The sequence below is a fragment of the Gambusia affinis genome, linkage group LG02 (genome assembly GCF_019740435.1).
Source record: "Gambusia affinis linkage group LG02, SWU_Gaff_1.0, whole genome shotgun sequence".
In the NCBI taxonomy this organism is placed as follows: Eukaryota; Metazoa; Chordata; class Actinopteri; order Cyprinodontiformes; family Poeciliidae; genus Gambusia; species Gambusia affinis.
In genome coordinates, this window is record NC_057869.1 from 23,387,722 (window position 1) to 23,412,446 (window position 24,725).

Genomic DNA, 24,725 nt, shown 5'->3' on the forward strand with positions numbered 1-24,725 from the left:
ACATTTGCAATAAATTAGGCTGGACAAGTCACTAAATGGTTGTGTGCCTGGTCTGCTTCAATATTAAGACCTGCTAACAATTTGTTTTCTTTTTAGTTTGTGTCTCCACAGATAACTGCCACCAGCAGCCAGTTATTTTAGACCTAAGTTAAAATATGTGCGTTGGAAGAATTTAAACCCATTGAAACACTTTTGTTAAAACACTTCTACCTTCTAAAGCTCTAGACAAAAGGCTTAAGGTTATGAAAAATGCTATCTAGGTAACTCTGTGAATGTCTTAAATTTCTTTTGACCTTGCAGTCATCATAATTCAACTTTACATGATAAAAATTGTGACAAATATCTCTGCAAATCCATGTCAACCAGAACCGTCTCTTCTCCTTCTTCTTTAAAAACAAAAATAACATGCAGTCCGTATCAGCAAAAATCCCCATAATGTTTGTCATAGTTCACCTTCATGTGGACTTTGTGACTTTATATGGGTCATAAAATGTTATTGCTGACAGAATTATTGGTTATTGTTGTATTCTTGTGACAGGAACCTCGATCTCTTTTACATTCAGGTACTAAGCAAAACACTGTCAAAGATTTCTGGTATGGGAGGAGTGACCCACTTTGCATAAGAATTTTGATAAACTGCGAGAAAAAAAACAACAGCAAAATGGAACAAGTTGCACAATCAAAATGCACTTTAATAGGGTCAATATCTCAGGTAAATTCTGACTCAGATTATCTTCTTCAGACCCTTGGGAGCAGTGGAAGGGTACGCTAGTTCTTGTAGTTGCCAGGTCCTTTAAAAAAAGATTATGGAAAGCTTATGGAAGATGATTAAGCTTGCTGTTAAAAATTTGCATAAGTTCCTGAAGAGCATACCAAATTTTTTGCATGCTTACAGTCTCTTTGCAGGAAGTGACCTCAAAGTCAAGCCATTTTCAAAAGTAGCATACAAACTAACTCAACATTTACTCTTTTACAGTACAAGCATTTGAGTTTCTAATGTTTGAAACTTTTGTTCCCCCATTTCTCTTACAAAATTTGCAAGCCTATTCAAACAGAAGAATAAAGGCAGAGCAGCCTGAGATAAAAAAAATGAGCCAATGATGTAGGACAGCGAACGTAAGGGTGCCGTGAGAGAGCACCTCCTGTTTTCTTACAGGCTGGTGTTGGAGCCATTCGGCTGCTTGGCCAGGGGGCTTTGTGGCTCATCATTGCCGTCAGAATGTTGACACAAGTACTCCTTCATTTGCTTTCAACAGGACCTCCCGAAAACTCGCACCTCTTGGCAACCAGGCTCATTCTTTCTCCCTCTCACACACACACACACACACGCAGGCACACACATAAGGAAACATTCTCCCCTCTGGGTGTTCTCGCGGGGGTTGGGGTGTGATTTGCTTGTGAATGGGGAACAACAAAGAGACGCCTCTTGCTATTCTGATGTACATCCCATCCTCTCAATTTATCAGATGGTCTATTTGAATTAGTGGAGGCAAATCAAACAGAGCCAGTGATTCTGTAGCCGTTTCATTCATTTGTCTCTCCGCCTCGCCACACTTAGTCTCATTACCAGCAACGACCGTTCCCGGACAAATAGCATGTGCATGTTGTCATGCAGACGTTTCTGAGCGGACAAGTGTGTACTTTCTGTCTCCCAAAGGACATCAGAGCAGATGCAATATAAGAAAAAAAAAATAAAAATCAAAGCACATCCCTTCATTAAGTATAAGTGGAACACAACAAGGTCACTCATTTAAATGGAGCCAGATGAAAGTGGCTGTCTACATTAAAAGTTTAGATTAAGATCTGCCTCTCTTGCAAACACAAAAATAGAAGGATAAAGACCCACAAGCCACAAAAAGCGCATTCAAGGGAAATAGTCAGCGCCACATCTTTATTTTACGGCTCTACCCACCACGTCTCTTCAAGAGAAAAGGATGATGATTAAACTAAAAGTCATCCAGACTATCTGCTCCTCTTCCTGTCCTTTTTCCTCAGAAGCCCAGAGGAAAAAACCCACAATTACTTTTATATGCCATAGTGACAGTAGAAGAAATTCTCTGTGAGCTTAAACAAGAACGCTCGTTCTTTTAGATGCATTAAAATCCGAGTGTTCAGGAAATGGGTTATTTGAAAGTAGAACTAAATGACAGGGAAGGAGAAGCCAAAAGTCCTTTAAGCTAGATTGAAGAAAGTTTTGACACTTCTGCAGTACAGCATCCACAGCCAAAGAAAAAATATATACCCCATCACAATTTAATCCACCTCACGCTGACAGTTGGTTAATGGCAGTCATTGCTTTCAAAAGTGACTTTAAAGGCTGCGGCAGAGAGAAGACGATTGTTGAAATGCAAGGACTGGAAGCGTGTAGAGAAAAGAAACAGCACCTCCTGGGCTTTTATGAGTTAATTCAGGCAACTGAATTAACTCATAATAATTTATAGTTATATAAACTATAAACAAAACAAACTAATCAGAGAAAATACTGCTGCTGGCATTCACATTTCTGACTTCCCTGTAAGTGAGCGGCTACAATCAGTGCCTTTGACACAAGAGATAAAAACAGTGAGGCAGAGAGGACAGGGAAAAAAAACTGGGACACATAAATCTCACACTGAGGTTGTTTTGATTTTAATATCAGTAATTGGAGAAGACAATGTTCAACGTTGTTTAAATAGACCGTAACATTTTATGACATAATGCGGCAGAGATTTCTTTAAACGGAGTTCTACTGAGATGTCATTAGCAGTAAGTGTTTTAACTTTCTACTTTCTAGAAACAGTTTTCAGAAATTCTCATCGGAGAATCAAGCTAACAGGATGGAAGAGTTAAAGTCAGATTTCAAATCAGATTTTGCCCCTTTTAAAACAAAGTCATTTTAATTGCATGATGGTTTATAAGCCCCTCCACTGCTGTCGGCCTAACCTAATCCTGCCATTCAAACGACTCCCGTTTCTCTAAACTAGGGGCATTCAAACAAGCAAGTGAGATGCTAGCTTTTCTTCATTGTTTCGCAATAAACACAGACACCCTCCACCACTCTCCCGCCACCTCCTCTTCCTCATTACAGTTCACCTCAAAGGAGCTTAAATTTCCCTGCTTTCACTTGAGCAAGAACAAATCTCCCACACACATGAGAGCCATAGAAGCACAACGGATTCTGCAGAAAACATGACTGGAAAAACTACACATGCACCAGTCAATTCAACTGAGAGGAGATTTTGCCAGCTTTCCCCTGAATTTATCAGACTGATGATCAACTCAAAAAAATAAAAAAAAATAATTGAAAATACTGATGTAACCACTTGATTTCCTAATAGTAACCAGCATCATAAGAACTACTGTACATCTAGTTTTGGTCTGTGAACGACCAAAAGCTCTTCTTTTGATTCAAGGCATTGTGATTCTTTCATTTTTATTGGATTCAAAACTCCTAGCTCTGAAACCTGCCACATATGTTTTGGCTTTTGTCCTTAGAAGACGGAATGAACTGTTTAAAAATCCAATAGGCAGAAACAAGTATTGGCTAGAAATCCCAAATCGGTTCATCTAAGAAATACTTTTGTTGCTTCTTTGCTAGTCTAGTGGTTTGCCTACAAGATGGGAAACTCATACTGACAATGTTATTTGGTCAGGATTTAAATAATTTAACGTTCTGCTGCAACATATTAAGCAAAGACGTATACCAGTCCGAATAAAAAGAACCAACAGACAAACCGAGGGAGCACTGCAAAGCACAGAGGGGGAGAGTGAGATTAATATCTGTCCAATGTGCTTCTTTTAAGATTCGCAGAACCCGCTCCAGCACCTGCAAGGAAAGGTGCTTATCAGTCAGATTTAATCTGCTCACCAAGATGTGTGAATGTGCTTGTGTGTGATGAAAGTGTAGGCTTTGGAGAAGAGCTGGGCGAGCAGAGCAAGTTGCAGCAAGCCTATCAAGCTCACACTCACTGGCTGGGACTCTGAAACACCTCACAGAGTCCGACGCTTGTGGTGAGAGATATCATGTGTCCAACTGATTTAGGATTATCACAACACAGTATCTAGAACATATAACACCGCGACCATTAATCTGTTTTCATCAAGATACAAAACCCTCTCTTCCTTTTTTTTTTTTCTTTTAAGTCTTTCTCAACCCACTCAGACCATTTGCAGTGTGGGTGTTCTGAGAGCTTTGCTGCTAAACCAGTAGATTATCCCAATTGCTTTAAGACTACAACCTACCCTGCTATTATGGGGCTTTGTCATTGGGAAATTGCATATTCCCAGATCCACATCCAAAAGATGCACCAACAGACACACCCTGCCTTGAGGGATAACGAGGAGATTCACGCAGCTAGGCAACGGACAGTCATCACTTGTAAAAACCTGCACATGGGAAAGCACAAAAACACCCATAAAGAGCTTTTAATGTGACACCAGCTTCAATCAAATAAATTGGTTGAGTGGTGAGCAGCACGCCTTAATAAAGATAAACAGCTTACAGCAAATTAAAGCAATAGTTCACCTAAAAAATAAAAAATAAACTTTTTTTATTACTACTCTAGCCAAATCTATAAAACTATGTTACTGTACAAATCAGAAAACCCCTATTTACTAATGAGTGAGGAATATACCAAGATCTAATTATGTCCCATGGATCAGATAAAGTGGTGCACTTGTAAATGCTTTCCTCTCCCTTTGTTATCATGCTTAAGTGAACGTAGCCTTGATCAGATGCTGACTAGTAACATGAAGTTTGCTCCTTTCTGTATTAGCGCTGGAGCAAATTAATTCCCCCATCAGATCAAAAGCCTCATAGTCGGCTACATGCACCAACAGGCCGATTTTACACGCAGGCGACTGTATCCAAAACCTCAACATCAACTCTGCAGTCGTCCGGCAAACAACCTCGCACGTCACCGAGACAAAATGATAGCAGCACACTGAGGCAAATGCACATCCAACATCCTCCTGCGGCTTTCTTCTTTCATCTATTTAGCTACCAACATAAACTTGCCCTCGCCGCCCTGCCCAGAAGTCCAGATCAATACGTAATGGGCGCCACACTGAGCAGATGAGCTCCTTCTAGCTATTCCCACCCTCTCCAAACACTGTCTCTTTGTGCTGCTAAGGCACATCTACGGCCTCAGACAGCGCAAAAAAAAAAAAAGAGTGAGGGAAGGGTAGCTGGAAGGAGAAAGAGAAGCGGGGATAGAGAGCGAAGGAGGGGAGAGAGGATGGCACAAAAAGGAGGGAAGAGCTGAGCGCCAAGATGTTGCACAACAAGCCCTAGTCTTTCCAACAGGCAGCATTATCATTCAGGGCAAAAACACATCGACACAGATCCAAAAACCCTGGGTGCACAGGATAGAGCTTAACGCCACCCCCATCCCCACCAGCACATACCCACACATAATCTAAAAGAAGCTTCCAGCCATTCTGATGTCTGCAGTTGAGGCAGAAAATTTCTTATCTTGCTTCTTTCCACAGCATCTCCTTCCTATCTGAAGTAATGACAAAACATATCCCAAAAAAGGAGATAAAAGCAATACATTCAATGAAATACATTCACTGAATGTGTTTTCCTTTCAAAATCTGTCAACCAATCAAACTTTACTACAGAGCACTCGTCAAAAAAATCCCACACAATATAGTTTGGTTTGGGAAAATTAGGATCAGAACTATATCATAATATGATATAGTTTAATGGCTTCCTTAGGTCATGACCTCCAGCATGCACAGCAGTGACTCTGGAGCTCTTCTAAGTCTAAAGTACGTTGCATTGTCGGGCCGAAATCGGCTCTCATTGCTGCAGTTGCATAACGGAAAGGAAAAAAAAAAAAACTGGTAGAAACTTGTGTCAAGGAACTGACAACAAAGACATAGAAGGAAGACACGACGAGGAACACAGGTGGGATTAAATACACAGAGGGTAATCAAGGAAATGAGACACAGCTGGGAACAATCAAAGGATAGTCCATAAATAATCAAAAAATGGTCAGGGCTGGCCTGAACGGTGCAGGAGGCGGACCTGAGATGAATACACAGAAAAAAAAAACAATCCTCACAATCTAGCCCTTTAAAGCAGACCCCTGGTACAACCTGGCTGAAAAATGTTTGTTTTTTTGTTTTGTTTTTTGACAAAGACATCCACTGCTACATTTTGTTGCAGCATCTGATTTTGAGCAACAAAAACTTTGTGTTCAAATATAGTGACTTCTGAACCTGGAAAAAGCAGCAATGTTGACAACTAAATATTAGCCAAGAGCAAAATTTGCACCCTGTGTTGGAATAAATGGAGTCCATTAGGAAGAACAGCAACTGATTTTTTATTTTTTTTTAAACCTAATGCCCTCACCAGGAAACTCCTTTTAGTTCCAAATACCTGCTTTTCAAATGTATTTCATGCTAAATCTTCCTGCTTCAAGTGCTTTTTAAAAACTACATAATGCAGGGAAAATGGCCAAAACCTTTAGGCCCCGACTGCATGCCCTTGAGTGCTGCCTTTACAATGCTGGCAAGTGGAGTACCGAATCGGGCTCGGCGTTTGTGCCTCTGCACGATGTGGGAAGTAAAAAGGCTGTCGTCTGGCCTTAAGAACACTTCAAAAAGCCCAAAGCAGTGTGAGCTGCAGCACAAGTGACAGACACTCGCAGGGGGTCACGGGCTTGTGTGCATGCATGCCGCGCACTGTACACGTGTGCTTCTGCACAGGTGCATGTGTGCTTGCGTGCAGGCTATGAATGTGTGTATATGAACTAGAGCAAAGGAAATGGAGGCCTATTAAAAAGCTGCCTGAGGAGAGGACTTTCAGTTGGGAATCTATGGGAGGGCAGAGAGGATGGCAGGGCCATTGTGTGTCACAGTTTCATCCTGAGAGCTGGAATTAGAGTCTTTCTCCTCAGCTCGGCTGGAAGACCCCGCACCACCGCAGACCTTGTATTTAATTAGAGTAGCTTTAGAGAGACAACCTAAGAGGAAGAAGTAGATGGAGAAGGATGAGCAGGTTGGAAAAGATTAAAATTTGAAGCGAAGAAAAAAAACAAAAAAACATAATTGCTGGTGAAAAGCAAAAGGAAAAAAAAAAAATCAATTTGCACATTTTAGCAATTCTGAGCAGGTCCGACTGGAAATGTAACTAGATGAATACAACAGTACGTAAGATCTGATTAAGGTTAACTCAAATGATAGTATCCCGCCGACTGAAAGATGAAGTAACATCGACAGAATATATTCAACTTCCCCTTCAATTAGCTTCCACTCCATCAGGATTACCCACATCCAGGCAAGCTGAGCAGTGCATTATGTGCATGTGTGAAGGTTACAGTCCAATCAAATTAGGTAAACAAACATTAATGGATGGTAATGAATGTGAGCATTATCTCAAAAATAGGCTGGTCATTAATATTGATGAATGTTTTTAATCCAGTTCATTAAATAAAAAAAAACAAACAACAAACAAACAAAGAAGCATCAATAAATGTATGAAGGTGTACATTCACCAGCAATAGGAGGACTAAATGGATGGGGGAGATAAACACAGGCTGTTATCTCACCCCGCCTGATGATCTATCCTTTTAAGCTAGCAAAGTTCATTTATGTTAAACAGGTTGACTGTAATGGTAAACAACATGCAAGGCTTTACTGCTGTAAAAGTCATTCTGCTTCACAGTTAATGCTATTAACGCCAGATGGTGCAACGTTTTGTCTATGAACCTGACCTTACTGCAGCACATTTACTTTCTATCTTCCTGAACACACAATTTTCCAAATCTGTGCTCAAGTGTGATTTTTATATATATGTATATATGTTCATGTATCAGACAATGTTCATGTCTCAAAGCAATAATCGTGGTTATTGTTTTTTCCATCATCGAATATCCCCGCTCATATATTCCAGAGACTGCTGGTCATTATGTTGTGTAACTCTAGTTCTCATGTGTTATCCAACAGTGCATAAACTATTAATAACAAACTGGACCTGCCACCTCCATAGCTAACACGAGCTGACCCTTTGGATTTTCAGTAATAAAATTGCAAACGACAGGCCGTTTCAGTGGATTTGTTGAGTTCATAGTTTTTAGTAAAGCTTCAGCTTTTTTTCCCCTCAATGTAGCAAATGTGAGTGGAATTGCATTTTCTTTTCTTTTCTTTTTTTTTTAGGACTATGTCGTTGGTTATGCTTTTGAAAATGTTATGTTTGAATTAGAACAAAGCTAAATGCTCTCCAGAAAGCCAAAGTTGCTCCGGTTGAGCTGGAAAAACACTTCCCAACTCAAAAAATATAATCTGTGATGTAAACAAAATAAAACAATAAACAGGTTCCTTTTCCTCCTTTTCTAGCACAACTTTTACTAGAAAAGGACTACTACCTTGCTGAACCTCAAAACTGTCAAGATGACACCGGCGTCTTCAGGGACCCATTGGATAACATTTTGGTGTTTTTGGGGTGACAATTAAGGGGTTAACAAGTATTATAGATGTTTCACTACAAACCCAGTTGCTGGTTTTTCAGCATGTTTTAAACATATCTTAGAGACACACAGTAGGAAATGAAAAAAAGGACTTAGTATCGAGCGCATAACTAGGGGGTCTTTTTTTCAAACACAGATGAATGTGTCTATCCTGCTTATATTTGGGCTTTCCCTCTCCACCATATCTTAATCCTGCTGTCTGCTCCGTTCCACCTGATTAATCTGATCATTCACTTCTGACAGACCCATTTCTTCACCCTCCACAGACGCACACACACTTAAAGTAAGTCATGATACCCCACACACACGCGCGCGCTCACACACACATGCAACCTGACTTGAAGGGCAAGAAAGCCGGAGGGAATGACAAGTTGGCCAAGTCACTCACAGGGAAAATGTCCCATCATAGCCTGCAGTTACCACAGTTACAGATCACTTCACATGGATGCCCAGAAAGGCTGGCTTGTTTAATGTACAACACACACACACACACGCACACACACACACACACACACACACACACACACATGCAATCATAACCAAAGCTGATCAGTGAATAATTGTCCCTCAGGACAAGTTTTAAAAGTATGAATAATGAAACAACATATATTCTCCCAGGGGATTTCAACACAAAAGCCTGGAGATCCATGAGTTCACGAGCAAAGAACCAAATGCAAATGTGAGGCACAGCTGTGGGTTTGAAGCTACATTTCTCTTCCAGTGTCTGAACAATATTGTCCTTCACCTGCTGAGATCTAAAGCAGTAATCAAGAAGCGCAGAGAGCCATGGTGACTATTTCTGTGCAGGAGACCTCGACGACTCTTGCTGACACCCTCGGGCAGTCGATAAGAGTGAGATTGTGTGTGTGAACCGATGTGCCTGTAAGTGAAGGACGTCTATCTATCCCTCCCAACTTCCTCCCCCCCCCAATTCAAGCCGTCTCTCTCTGTCTGTTTGTCTCGCCTCTTTTTCTCTGTTGCTCTTCTGCCATTGATCTGGTATCCAAACCGTTCCTCGATGACTGTCCTGCTGCGGGAGCTGTTGCCGTTAAAGTTGATTTAGTCGAGCCGGCTGTGCCTGAACTCAGAAGACCTCTTGTTCTCAGCAGCTGTAAATTAGATTTATTTACGAAGAGGATCAGGAGCAGGAGAAAAATGTGCCGGTGGTATATCTGTGTCCGTGCCGTGTGTGTTCAAGCTCAGTCAGAGCCCCTTTCTAATAAGTCACCCTCTTTGAAAGTTAAAGTACCAACATAACAACTTTTGGGGTTCCCAGGTTGTGAAAACATTCAGTATTTATCCTCCTCCTCCTGACAGCCGCTTTGTCCTTGTAGGCAGTGTGTTAAAGAAACTGTGAGCCTTTCACCACTTTTCTTCGGCTTGCAAAAACAACTGAATCCACATGCATATCTACAAGACAAAATGCAGCCAAAACCAGGACCCAGTTAGCTCTGGAAATTGCAGGACGTGGCACAGAACCGCAGCATGCCTGGTTTGTTTTGCTTGTGCCAGGGAAAGAGTGGGAGATGGGATACTTTCCTACAAGAACAGGTTTAGACCGTTTCCTTTTATTTTATTTTAAAGTCAAAAAGGCCTTGTGTTATGTATCATATTTAAAGACCACACGTGTTTCTGGTTCTACGTAGTTACTCACCCATAATTCCCCTTTGCTTCCATGGAAGAGTTCTGCCCAAATGGATGCACACTCATGCACTACTCATGCGGTTGTCTCAAAACGTAGGAGTTTATGTCCCGGATAAATAAGGTTTCTAACCTTATTTAGTTTTTTTTTTTTAAAGCACAGGTGGCATGCTAAGTGGCTTGCAGGTATGGTAAGCAGTAAAGTGCTGGCTAATTTATCTAACCCTTCATGACTTAAATCGAATCTTCATCTCAATAGTACAGACGCGTTACTTTTTGTCAAATTTTAATTACCAATCATTACGTGATTGGTATTATTTTCTAATTATGGAAACATTGTTGAAATTATAAAATTAACCATTTTTATCGCTATGTAGATTTCATGGTTGTGTTGAACTGCACACACAGTTGTGAGCAACAATTAAACTCTTTGTTTTTGAACTGCATGTTACTGAAATATTGTTGCATTCTTAAGCCAATGGTACTATACTGGACAATTGAAACAAATCACCAAATTTTCATCTCCAGACCATCATGCTAGCTGCATAATAATTACTGAAAACCTGAAATATTTTGGTGGTTAGAAAACTTTGACCCAGAGACACCTAGACTACCTGCGGTTTGAGTCCCAACCTATTGTCACCTTAACCACAAATCCCTGTTCTGTCTAGGTCACACTTGGGAGTCTAATAAATAGTTGTGGTTGTGGTGAAGAGAAGGTCAACACAAACAAACTTTGCCAGGTGACGCTTCCATTGTGTGACATTGATGTAACAATGGTCTCCCAGCCTGCGGCCATGATCCTCGTCGATTATGCAGCATCACAGACTGTTTTCGATGACCCGACCTGAAGCTATCCATTTCCCAGATTTATCTCCACACCCCTCCACCCCGCTCGGGCTTCAGCTTAGGTATCCTGTTGCTTGGACAAAGACTTTGTTGAGAGGTAATTTTGCCTGCACCTATGAAAAGTCACAACAAAGCTTCCATTTCTCCTGCAGCAGCAACACATATTGTTCCCCTCTGACAAATTTGAGAACTACTGGAAAAGAAATAGAGATCAGGGTATGGAAGCAACACAGAACATTTCACATTTATCAGACATCAGCTAATTTAATATATAATCAGAATATCTTAAGAGAAAATAACACTGAGTTTCTGGTATCACAATCTCATCTTTGACTTTGGTTTCCCACCTGCCGTTTATCTGATTGCCACGTAAGTAGTGATGTGTGCAAGAATCAAACGAAATTGCTCTACGGAAATGCTGAGGTCATAACGAAGCAGCATAATGATCATTTTGCCTCCATAAACAAGATAAGAACCTGAGACAACGCCCTTTGAAATGCTACCTAGATGTTGATCACTGTGGGCTGTTTCTCGAAAATGAGTCAAGGTGTTAAGAATATTAAAACCAAGACTGAAGGCCTCACTACCTCAGCCTTGTTCACCATCCAGGGTTCAGTCAGCAAGGAGAAAAAAGTATCTGCCTCCTTGCTATTCAAATAGTGATTACATTTACCAAGGAGAACAGCAATCCAAACTAACCTGGTTCTATTTTTGTTCAGTTTTGAATAATTTTGCTTGAGCATGACTTGATGTTATATTACTGTAGCTCAATCTAATTTAGACCTTGACTAGAACACCCCAAAACTTTCATTATTTTTAATGTACACTCGCTGTTTTACTATGCGTGACTGACTTGCTGCATAACAAACTGATGGTAGGACAAGACTTTCTGCTTAAGATCAAAACTCCTTGTCACATCAAGAACATAGAGGATCCTAAAACAGCAGAACAGTCCGAGAACATTACAACACCACCATGTCTCAATTCAATTTAATGCAGTTTATTTATATAGCTCCAATTCACAACAAATGTCATCTCAAATGTTTGTTTTTCTGTTAGTTTTGCGCCGGATATAACAAGAGGCTTCGACAAAGTAGCATTTTTGTCTTGTCAGTCAACTGAACACTTTCGAAAAAGTCTTACACATCTTGTTGAATCAACAGTGGCTTTGACCACTGACCTTCAGTGCTTCCAGTAATAATCCAGATTTTTTTTTTTTTGTGACTTCCTGGATGAGTCATTTTTTCTGCCCTAAAGTAACTTTGGCAGGTTGGCCTCTCCTGAAAAGGTTCATTACTGTTTGATGTTTTCTCTGTTTTTGTGGAAAACGGTTCTCACTGTTGTTGTCTGGAGCCCCAATGCATTGGTAACAACATTGTAACCCTTTGCAGATAGAGGAATTTCTTTAAATTGGGGCAGGGTGTGTCTTTTTGAGTTTTTCTTTTAGCCAACCTCATGTGTTTAGATAAATTATATGTAGATGATTGCTTGATTTGGCTGGTTTAACAGGAATCAGTGTAAAATTACAAGAAAGTGATCCAAAAATGTAACAGTCGCTGTTTCACATTAGACCAATTAGTTTTGGCAGCATTTCCTTAATATATAATAATGATTTGAAAACTGGGCTGCTTTCTGCATTTACTCATGTTTCCTTTGTCTGATATTAAAATTGTAAATGATAACCTGAAACATTTACATGCGACAAAGAAAATAAACACAGAAGGAAGCTCTCATATTATGGAAGCATCTGCAGCATTTGCAAACCATAACCCCAGGCTGGCACGGCATGGATATCAGCACAGAGGAACCTGATATTGCTTAAAGAAACACATGGCAGATGCAAAAGAGAGACAGAACAATAGAGGACGAAGAAAACAGACATTTTACACCTGCTTCAACATGATTATAGAGAACGATTGTTTAACAGGGCAGACATTACGCAGCTACTGCCCCATATAGTATGTTATGAGTTTTACCTTCAACACACAGATTCAACAAATTACTCTCACGTCATTGTAACAGGAGATGAATCACAAAAACGTTCTATCATTTATTTTGTTTTCTGCTTATTTGTGTAATAGGAAACGTGAGTGAAAATGCTTCTTGTTAAGAACAGGAGACATTTTACAGTTGTAAAAATACGACAGGGCTGCAGATGGTAAGTAAAGGGACAATACCTGCTGAGGAAAAGCATAATGTTGAATAAAAGCATGATTCTCCAGTAAGAATGAGGCGTTCAGATGGATGCGTGGTGTTAGTTTTCCACAGCACACAGTGTGTTTTGCATGAGTGCCAAAGGATTCACTTTTCATCTCATCTGATCTGTTAGCGTCTCCTGCAAGTTTTTGTTGTCCCCTAAAAGACTTGTGGCTAACCGCAAATGCGGCTTATGCTCTTTTTTTTTGTCTTCAAAAACTTTCTTCATGCCAATTTTACAATGGCTAGAATTTTGGATTGCATTGCAACAGTAAAAAATATCCTGCAGATTCTGAGCTCTACTGTTTACCATGGCTGCTTCTTTGACAAATACTCTGTCAATTAAAGCCATGAAGGCCATTGTTTGATTGGTTGGTAATTGATCCATACTCTTTTTATTTTCATAGAAAGCAATGAGCAGTACTTTGTGAGATATTCAAAGCTTTTGCATATTGGTTTATAACTTAATCATGTTTGAAAGTGCTCCCCAGCTTTCTCCATGGACAACAGACGGGTACAAACACTGTGTGATCTTTTAGTGCTACTATTTTGCAAACCTGTAACCTGAGTTGAAAAAAAAGACCTCACAGAGCTCACATAGACTGCAAAGTTGGAAAACTGTGTAAAAATCCATTTCTATAGAAGCAGATGGATGAGCTAGCGGCTGAATAGAGGGCATCACTTTGAGTCAGGCCCAAGGAAGATGGAGGACAAGCACTATATAAGTTGCTATTATTAAAGATGAGCTGCTTGGACCCTATTTAAGAGGAAGATGGACAGGAAATCCCAAACTCCCAAACCTGCTGCCAGAAAGCATATCTTTCTCCTGCAGCACCACATGGAAAATCTGCAATGTTCAACAAGGCCACAGTTCTCATCGCATACATATGAACTGAGTCTTTATTCATGCCAGTAAGCAAATTCCCCCTTAATAATCCTAAACAAAAAAGGTTCTGGTTTCTTTTCTTGGCTGGTTGATATTTTTGAGAAAGAAAAAAAAAAACCTTGTTAAATTAAACAAAGTGAGAGAAAACAATCTTTCTCTCTGCTTCAGCAGAATTTGATCCTGGCAGATTATAGCACGTTCTAACCCCGCACTTAAGAAACGTTGATGCAGTAATTAAAGAAAAGCATGATTTAGAGAAGGGTGGAATTCTTATTATTTGGAGGAATTTATTGCGATTACAACAAAAGTGGCGATAAGGTATTTATTAATGTTTTTCAGTCTGTTTTATACAACTGCATATCACTGCAGTGAAAGCACATCAGGATTCTTCAAGACACAGATGACATAAAAAAGTGCAATTCTTTCCACTAAACTACACACATCAATAAATGTAGCAATATGATTCATTCTGATTGCTATTTATTGATGCTCTCACTGAACCATTAATGAAGATAAAAACAACAACAATGTTTTTCAAAGATCATTAATTGGAATTTATTGTTGCTACCATTTTTTAAAATTATAATTCTGTAGTATTATATCAGAGTGGTGTATATTAATGTACTTGCATATTAATGTGGTCAGAAATAGTTGTAAATACGTTTCAGCTCCTGACTTGAAATGAATTCACCTACAGGCCCACTGTTGGGGCAACAATGAGACGTTTTGCCAAACAGGTCGAGTTCTTCCCTCCTCATCTATCCTGACAGGTTTTCCACTTGTTTGCAGTTGACAGTCAGTTTCACCTGCTGCTAGCAGGAGATCTCAGCTCCCCCTGGGACGGCGCATCAGTGCATGCATTTATTTTATAGAAATTGTTAGCAGTCAGTAAGTGTGGAAGTTACAATCCATGCTGAGTCTGCTTACACCTAAAAATCTATTTCTTGATATTAAACTCCTAAAGAAAATAATCCATGTTGTTTCTATACGTTATTTTTGTTACTGTATCATGATCAGATTTCCTCAAGCTAAGGCTGAAGTAGAGCCATTTCTTAGCGGTGACCGTTACTGAGCAAAAATTAGGACAAACTCCACACAGAGTTGTTTTTTTGTTTTTTTTCCAGTAATGAACCAAATGGCAGTCGCAGCTTGTGGACAAACTGTGTTGGAAAGCCCGAGCAGGCCTTCGACAGATGGTCAGAGTGAACGGGTGACTTTTGAGAATGAGCACAGCTTTTAGAAAAGCACAATCAGCACAAAGACTCGCAAGGAGGCTGAGAAAAACCTGAGGCTTTTTGCAGTTTCGCAACAGACATAAAAATGTAACACTCGCCGGAGAGCGGGTCACACTCGCAGGCACGCTGTGACAGAATAATACTCCCTGGTGCAATCAGAAGATTTTTGGACTCGTACACGCCCGTTTACATTTTTTGGCACCTGATCTTAAGCTTTGCATCCGTATCAGCATCACACCAACTCTCCCTTACAGCCAAACCAAAAGATAAACATTACCTTGCTAATCCCCACGCAATCACTCTTTTGCTTTTCTCTTTGCCCTCCCGGCTCTTTGCAATTAGGCAAATGGGTCATTAATTAATCGCTGCAGGCAACAGGACACACAAGGAGTTAATCAGGCTGGATGGATGGACTGCTGGGAAACACGGCAACACACATACACACCCTTGAATGCCGACTATTGATATTTCAGAGAAGGGAGCCTCCAGTAAGATGTGCATGAATAAAATTAAAGCAAATGGCAGGAGCTGATGAAAAGCAGCTTGATCATTGATTCCTGTTATCAAACTGTGTTGAGTGGCAGTTTTTATCACGTGGAAATTTAGCTTGAATCCTCCCCTCAGGCCATGAGAATTCAGACAATCCATCCATCCATCCATTTTCTTACACCCTTCTTCCCTAAATGGGGTCGGGAGGGGTGCTGGTGCCGATCTCCAGCTACGTTCCGGGCGAGAGGCGGGGTTCACCCTGGACAGGTCGCCAGTCTGTCGCAGGGCAACACAAAGACATACAAGACACACAACCATTCACACACACACTCACACCTAGGGAGAATTTAGAGAAACCAATTAACCTGACAGTCATGTTTTTGGACCGTGGGAGGAAGCCGGAGAATAAACACAGGGAAAAGGGAAATGTTGCCTTGTCTATTGTCAGCATTTTGAGCTTTCTAGGTAGAAACTTAAATATCAGCACAGCAGTCCAAGTCATGATAGACGGAACCGTCATCAGCTTGTTGCTAATGACGTTTTTCAGAGCGGCATCACCTGATGCTAAGTGGGCATGTGCACACTGCAAAGCTTCCAGGAGTCCATGAATCTCAACCTCTGTTTTCGTCCCACTCAAAGAGAAACTGTTTTCATAGCACCACATGACCTGCAGCTTCACTTCCTCTTGCTCATTGTTATCTGTGATGAGGCATGCTGCTTTCATAGCATCAGCAGGGTGAACAACGTCAGGAAGACACTATATAGGGTCTAACTACATTTTCAAAATTTTTACAGGGTTTAAGCCTGGTCATAACCTAAAAACTAACACAGTAAACAACACATTTAGTGTGTTGTTTACTGTGTTTCTGGAATGAAACACTTTTTCAGTCCAGAAGAGCTGCAGTTACTTTTCTCCAGTAGGTGGCAGGCTAGAAATATCTGTAGTCTATTAAGGACCCCTAATAATCTAGATTTAATTGTTCAAATGAATACAGAGCAGCAATAATGACAAGAAGCAGACAAACAGACGATGAGGGCCAGCTTTTTCCACCTACTACGCGGTCCTCTCACATTGTGACAATACTTCCTTCCACTGAGTCAAAGGGGAAGAGGTGTCTCTTCCTCAGACATCCTCTGATTCGCTTTGACCCTGCTCTCCTGCCCTTTTTCTGTCAGCAGGAAAGAAAGAGCAGTGCAGACTGAGGCGGGAAACATGTCAAAGGACAGGGCAGGAGGGGGAAGTAACAACAATGACACAGGATGAGATTTGCCCTGTCCGGTGCACTCAGCAGTATCTGTTCTGCTGGACGGATAACAATGGGAAGGAAGAGCTTAAAACATCAAGTGGCGGCTATAAGTGTCCCCTCCTGGACAAACCTGAGATTTAGCACCTGTAGTCGGTTCATTAAATGCATGCGTAGATGACACCAGCAGCAAAGCTACAGTTTAGCCGACAACGTGAGCAAAAGCTTTGTGTGACACTCTTTGTAACTTTATTTCTGTGCATTTTCACTTTATTACTAAGCTAATGAAAAACAAGTTGGTTCCGCACAAACAAGAGGCTTGTGATCCATCTGTTTATCTGAGCAGAATATAAATATTTTGGGGGTTTTGTAAATTACTCAGTGCATGACAAAATGCATCCATTTAGGTCTTACTGCACTTTTGTAATCTAATTTCTCTGCCTCGTTTGGATAATTACTAAGACAGTCTGGGACGAGAGAGGCTGAGACAAGACTTACTGTAATTTGATTAGGAAGACTGTCTTTTTGCCCTGCTGAAGCAGTGCAGCAGAAAGAGAGACCTCACACAAAAGTGTGCGTGTGTTTTGCGCTCAAGCAAAAGCTGATTTAAAATTCAAGAGAAATATAAAAAAATAAAGAAAGATGAAGACCGGCACAACTCCATTAAATTCTACATAAAATTAAGTTTTATATTTTTACTGCAGAAAATGTGATTATTCTGTGCATTTGGCAAAAATAGGAAGGCCAGGCGGTTAAATGCATTGCAAGTCATTCTCCACCAGGTGGTGCTGCAAGACAGCCATAACTGCCTCCACAGAGAGTATATTTAGACATAAACACTGCTCCATTTTCTGTATTTGTCACCCAGGTGCAGACCACCATTCAAGTTTATTTGTTGACAACTGAATTCCATGTGCTGTAAAAAAGCAGATAAGCTACAGTTAATTCCAGTATTTTTACTCTTATCAAGAAACTGAAGGTCATGTTTGGAATAAAGGCACAGCCACCAACCACTGTGCCATTTAATGAGAACCTTCTGACTCAATTTTCTCCTTAACAATGGCAATAAATCAGAGGAGCGACACTGCTGAGCGGAGCAGTGCCTCTAAACTCGGAGCATGCCAGTTGTTTCCAACCCAGCCAGTTAGTTCGCTATCGATTCTCTGTCTTGATGTTGTGCCACTATAACCATCTGACCAGGGAGCATAAGACTCGCAGCAGAAAACTGGAATTCAGAACATGCTGCCCAGAAAGGAAGAGGAAACGCCATGAGAAGAAAGACCCACATCTGTGCTTTCCGACTGTAGTGTTGTCACAGGAAACATCGTGGCTTGTTATTCTACCTGCTGCTGCCTCAACACCTCTCAGCCAGCGTTTCTCAGCACTCGCACAGGCAGCGCTGAAATAAATCAACGTCTGACGTGTACCGAAAGGCCCTGAGGCACAGAAAGTACTATTTAATAGGAAATGATTGTGGGTGTGATCTTCGCCTGGAATCTGACAGGACTGGATAAGTTGAGAAGCACGAATAAATGGACAAGAGGTTGTAATTCTTCTTTGACGTTTTTGTTTGTTTGTTTATGGATAAACAGATAGTTGTTGCAGACATGTAAGTAGTTATAATCCCATTATTCATTCATTGATTGGTGCATTTCTAAACTTTAAAATTGTGGATCCTTCTTTATGTTTCTCAATAAAATGTTTAAAGAAAATTCAACAGCCAGAAACATCCCTAAAATATCTGACTGCTCACTTTGTATTCACACTTGAGGTAAAAATTAAAGAAGTGCAGGAAAAAAGGGGAAGAATAAACCTTTAAAAAAAACAGTCCACAGCACATGAACAGCATCTGAAAGTCATGCGCTTGGGAAATTCATAAAAGATCTGACACACCACCTGAGAGCTGTGTCATCTAACTTGATCATAATCTGCCATGTGCTAACGCTTACAGAGTTATAAAAGCTGCCAACCTCTAAATAAACATTTCGCCAAACCATAAGAAAGCCAGTAGAACTGTCACTGAAGGTCACATTAAGGGATTACAGTGTTATTGGACTTCCTGGAAGCCTAACATATAGAAATAAGGGATGACTCAAAGTGTGTCGCTTTTGTGGCCACAATTCATGACGTTACAAGATAAATAGTCTGAAGAGCAAACACCACCCACCTAAAGTTCTTTAATAAATTATTACCAGAGGCTTTCATAACCACCCAGGTCCATTAGCGGCTGGACTGTAAGGACACGCAAACGCTCGACAGAAAACTCATGGAAATATTCTGTGTTTAATAATTCGGTCGGCATGCAGCTGCATATCTCGACCTGTCCTGTCAGGTCCCCTTGTACTGGTGCAGTGTGATGATTATCCAGCTCAAGTTCATGGTTTCTGTTCCCACCTGGGGAGAGGTAATTATTGTTTCCCTGCTCTCCAACGGCTGAACCCAAAACTCGCTAAATAAGTACAAACGTTACCACAGGCACACACCTTTCTGATGCACACAATACACTCTCCTGCCTTTTACACACGGATCCATGCAGACATGTGTTGTTCAGAGTTGGCCTCATTTTGAGGGATTTATTGAATTCTTATAAACATCAATGTGATTTAATACAGAAGTAATATTTGTGTTTACAAGTCAATTTAAGACTCCTGGAATCCGTAAAACACCCTTGAAAATAAATCAGCAATAGGAAAGGGCTATTAAGTACCATTTTCAACACAATCATACCAATCAGAGAAAGGAAAAAACTCCATCTGGTATTGAGATTCATATCGACTCATTAAGAGGTAGACCAGATGAACCAACTAAACTCTAAAATGTCAAATGAAAACCAGGAAGACAGAGATTTTGTGCTTGGAAATCCGTTCTTTAGACATGGAAGGTTACCCAAACATTTTGCATAGTCTTATTATAATAACAAAAAATGTATATTATAAATTACAAACAGGTCTAAATATACATAATTTAAAGAACAAGAATGCATTATTTCCCCACTATCCAAGAAAACAATTCTATAAGGTCTTCGACAAACTAAAAGACATTCATTTCACTGCCATGTTTAGGCTTACGCCAGTTCCAGCACAAACATTTCTAAAGCTCCAGGTTTCAGGGTTTTTTTTTATTATTATTATTTTTGGTCGTAGCAGTGCAAAGTGAACCATCCTGCTTTTCCACTCAAGGGCGTGATCATGAGGGAGTGTTTGTAGATAATGTCCTGTTGCTTGAGTGAAAATGGAAAGATCCAGACCAGTTTTAACAGGGACAGAAAGAAAGTGAAACAATCAAGTTTGTCGATGAACAGACATTTGGTTTGCTCATAAGGAATCGGTGAATTAGCTTCAGAGAGTAACTCGAGCTACAGGAAGAAATTTGGCCCCAACAGCAAACAGACATTCAAATCCTATACCACACCTGGAGTCCATAAACAATGCCGACTGTGCTTGCCATGCAAAACAGAAAAGTGACACTCGTGTCACTCTGCAGCTTGTTGGTTTTCATAGCCATCTACTGATAAATCTGTGAAAACATGACATTCATGCATTATAACCAAAGGAATAAAATAACAGAAACCTAATTCCTAATTCATCTTTACTCCTCACATAAATTCTTCGAGTTGTTTTCTTTTTAAGTACGTCTGGATTGGAAGATCATTTTCTTTGATTGGAACCTTGATTCCACCGTCCTCGTTCATTACAAAGGGTTACAGTTGTTATTGTTCATTGTTTTCTTCCTGTTGTTATCTTTGCTCATCCTCTAGCAGCCTCAGAGTCGTCCTCAAAGGCCCTGTTGTCATAGCGATGTTGCTGTTGCTCTGGTTCATGGCTCGTGGGCTCGTTCAGTGGGACTTCATACAGAGCGTCTCCTCCTGTCACTGTGACCACAGTGACCTCTGGTGGAGAACTCATAGACATGTCGACTTTGACTTCTTCCTCTACTCCCAGAGCCTTCAGGATGTCGCACTTGCACATGGGGCAGGTCCTCCTCTCCAGCAGCCAGGGTTCAATGCAGGCTTTGTGGAAGACGTGGTCGCAGGTCAGCACTGTCACCACCTCACCCGCTTTGTAGGATTCAATGCAAACGGCACACATCGCATCAGACATCGTGAGCTCATCCCCTCGTTTCAGTGTGATCACCTCAAGGCGCCTGATGGCCTTCTTGGCCTCAGATTTCAGCCTCTTCTCAGTGCGCCTGTGCCTGCTCATGCTGTACAGACGGTTTGCGGAGATGAACACAAAGTAGGTGATTGAGGCGGCTGTCACGATGAAGAAGGCGATAGACAGAAAGTAGAGCCAGTATGTGTCCATCCAAGGCCCGTGAGGATTGCCCACATCAATGAACATGTACACAACAGTTCCATTTTTCACCGAGTTGGCGATCTCTGTGCCCTGAATGTTGCCAATCATGATAGCGATAGCATCACCTGTGTCTGGGTGAGACATGTAAGAGGTGCCATTTCCACTGCCGTCCACATTGTACACCACCACCCCGGCTGCTCCCTGGTACATGGCAGCGTTGATCTTTTCGCTGAAAGTACAGTTCCCTCTTTTCACCAGCGCGATCCATTCCTGGCTGGAGTTCCGGCCGTAGGAAGAGTCTGAGCTACAGCCTGTGGGATCTCCTTTGGGAACAGCCACATAGCCTGAGAATTTCTTCACTTCAGAGTTACGGCCATACACCCCACACTCACAGAACTTTACCACGGTGTCATTGCTGCTGTAATGATAGCTTGTTTCCAACGAGGCAGTCCAAAACACGAAAGCTGCAGAACGAGGAACAAGCCCCGACATACACAGCAAAATTAGCAACAACGGTTGTGTCTTCTCACCCATGGTAACTCGCCTTCAAACAACAGGAAATAGTCTGTGAGTTGTGAATATCTTCTTTATAACTCCTTTTATTAGTCCTAGTTCCTGTTTTGCTTCAAGTCACAGCGATCTGAAGGCAGCTAAAGTTTCAGCCAACCTGCTGTCACCAGTAATATGATCCTCTGGTAACATAACACAAGCTCTGCGTCAGCCACTCACCTCTCGTTATCTTCCTGAACCTTGAACACTAAGAAATCCACATAGAGGGCGGGGTGGTGCTATTCAACAAGTACAAAAAAATACAGTCAAAGGTGGGCTGTCAGTGAAAGGAAAGGAATGATGTTCTAGAAGAAAAGGTGGGATAAGTCCACTGATAAGGAGAAATTTGTAGATCAGTACCTCAGAGCAAAACGTTAGACTATTAAAAGCTTCTGACTTGCTTTTGTAATGATGAGCAAAGCAACTCGACCAGTTTTTCTCGCCCGGCTTGTTTTCTTCCCCTTTTTCTCTGAGGAGACTCATTGTTATGTAAAGCGAACTGGCAAGTACAGTGACTATTCATGTCATGGTTGAGCCAAGCAAAGACTGCCTCCTCTTGAGACTTTATTAACACCCTTGTTGTTTTTCCAATCATATAATTTTATAAATGACTGTAAGTTACTGAGACGAACGAAGGCTCACCACGCTGGTGATAACTGAGATGGAACTGGGCATTGTTAAGTTTCCATTGTATCTTATTACGCACAAGTGAAAACACACAAGCAAAGAGAGAAAGAGACACACACACAGAGGATTCCAGTGACAGATGAGATGGCGAGGTTTCCTGCCAAGCTGACATTGTACCTTAGCCCACCAACAAGAACACAAACCACAGAAGGCAGCAGAATAACTTGCTTATAATAAAATATCACTACAGAAATATCTGCAAATAAAAAAGTCATGCATTTATTCTTTATGCAACTGCAGCTCGGAACTCTTGACAAAAGAAACTAAGTTGATGCTATGACCCTTAAATTCCTAGCAACACAGGTTGTGGCATACAATGAATTAAAACAACAATCTTTCTCTTAATGAATTTCTCCTGTTGTGTGGAATTATATGAAACTTTTTAGAATATCAGCACAAGTTTCTGCTGAAATGCTGGCATCTGCTGGGGTTTTTTAATGGTCTGGACTAGGGCAAAAAAATTTTGTGCAAGCCAGACTGAGAACAATTTGACCAGATAAGGACCTCTGGCAACAGAGTGGTTTCAATGTCCAAATATTTAGAGACATTTCAGCAGCCAGTTCGACTCACTGAAATGGGGCAGGAAGGAGAAGCAGGCACTTATAGAAATAAAGATAGCAGAAATTCCTCTGGGCAAGAGATACTGAAGTGAAGAAATGCCTGAGTTTCAGAGACAAAATATGAGAAATAGCAATCAGATTCTTTTTTTTAGGTCCCATGTTGGTTCAAATAATAACATAAGAGGAACCAAAACCAAAACTAGTGACCACACTAAAAGACAGTTACTTTAACTGGTCCAATGACTAAGCTGATTGGATGTTAAGAAAACCAACAAAGAAAGAACTGAAACCAATTCAAAGACATCCGGGCATCAAAGTACAACATTCATCCATAAAAAACAATTAAATAAAGGCCCATGGTGTTTCTCAAATGTCTGTTAAAAGGTGTTTGTTTTTTTCAATAAAACAATGTGTAATGGCAAATAATTTCAAATCTTGTGTTTTCCACCTTTAATGTGTAATATTAGAAGAAAGTGTAAAAAGAGCTACAGTATAACCCAATTGAACGAGATTGTATTTTTAAACCAATACTTTCTTGAAGCACCTTGTAGAAGCAGGACTCTACAAAAACACATCACATGTTGTCTACATATTTTACAATACAGCCTATTTGAAAAGTTCCCTTATTCTGTCAGGCTGTGTGGGAATCTCCCCTCTTCAAGTGGACCAACAAGTTTTCTGTCAGCTCTTACGCTGCACTAGCTAGTCCATTCTAAAAAATGTACTTTCTTTTGGTGAAGCCATTCCTTTGCTGCTATGTACGACTGAACTCACACTTCTGGCTTTCTACCACTGAAACTTGTATTGAAACTGTTTATCTGCTTTGATTAAAAAACAGTAATCCCAGGGCATGATGCCCTATCACCACCATAATTTACTGTAAAGATCCTTTTCTGTTACAAATCTCCAGTGTTGTTTTTGTGCCAGACATTTTTTTTTTGTTTGTTTGTTTGTTTGGGTTCAATCATGGAGTGATCTCAGGAGTCACATAAACCTTGTGTGCCAGCTATGGGGATCTGTCTACTGAGAATCACTGAATCAAGCATTTCTGTGTGTTTCAGCAACAGACCAAGCGACATGACGGTTCAAATCCACTAAGGGGCGCCATTGGCTCAGAGATATTTATGAACCGGAGGAAATGCACACTGCTGTTTACATACATACATACACGCCTACTGACCCATCACAACAAAATAAGCGTGCGCTTTATGTAATATGCAACACACACAATAAATTGGTCAAAGTCACTTCTTTAAAATATATTTTTGCTGATATTGTATGCGCCTGCAGAACAAACCACAAGCAATCTTAAGAGTAACTCGCATTGAAAACTAACAAGCAAACTCACCCACTGCTTCCGTGGATTAGTGCGGTAGACCTTCATTCTTAGCTGAATAATTACCGATATTACCAGGGATCTGGAATGAGAGCTTCGGAAATGGAACCTGCTCAAACTCGGGGTGACTTGAGGCATGTCCAAACAAGTCCTGTCCATCAGACTCTGAACACACCCCCTCTTCTGGCACAAGACTGGTAGTGAAAAATATATGGTTGTTAGGAGTTTGCTTTTATTGTCAATAAGGTGACTTTGCAGGTTGTCATCTCAAAATACATCAAGATAAATCCAATTGCCGAAGATAT

The 24,725-nt window shown here is 40.7% G+C and overlaps 1 protein-coding gene and 1 long non-coding RNA gene across 2 annotated transcripts in view; both read right to left on the bottom strand.

Annotated features, from left to right (window-relative positions):
* The window catches only part of LOC122841399, a 33,552-nt gene extending 8,980 nt beyond the window's left edge, over nt 1-24,572 (bottom strand). Inside the window, exon 1 of the long non-coding RNA XR_006372384.1 lies at nt 24,433-24,572. This is a non-coding gene — a long non-coding RNA (uncharacterized LOC122841399). The remainder of the gene's footprint in view (nt 1-24,432) is intronic.
* Nucleotides 19,540-22,215, bottom strand: rnf128a (ring finger protein 128a). Its single transcript, XM_044134631.1, has one exon. The coding sequence runs from the start codon at nt 21,820-21,822 to the stop codon at nt 20,740-20,742; it is 1,083 nt and encodes a 360-aa protein (XP_043990566.1). The 5' UTR covers nt 21,823-22,215; the 3' UTR covers nt 19,540-20,739.
* Nucleotides 24,573-24,725: the final 153 nt, after the last annotated feature.

Excerpts from the sequence above, each read along its gene's own strand:
- rnf128a (XM_044134631.1), bottom strand. The coding sequence starts at position 21,822 with ATGGGTGAGAAGACACAACCGTTGTTGCTAATTTTGCTGTGTATGTCG.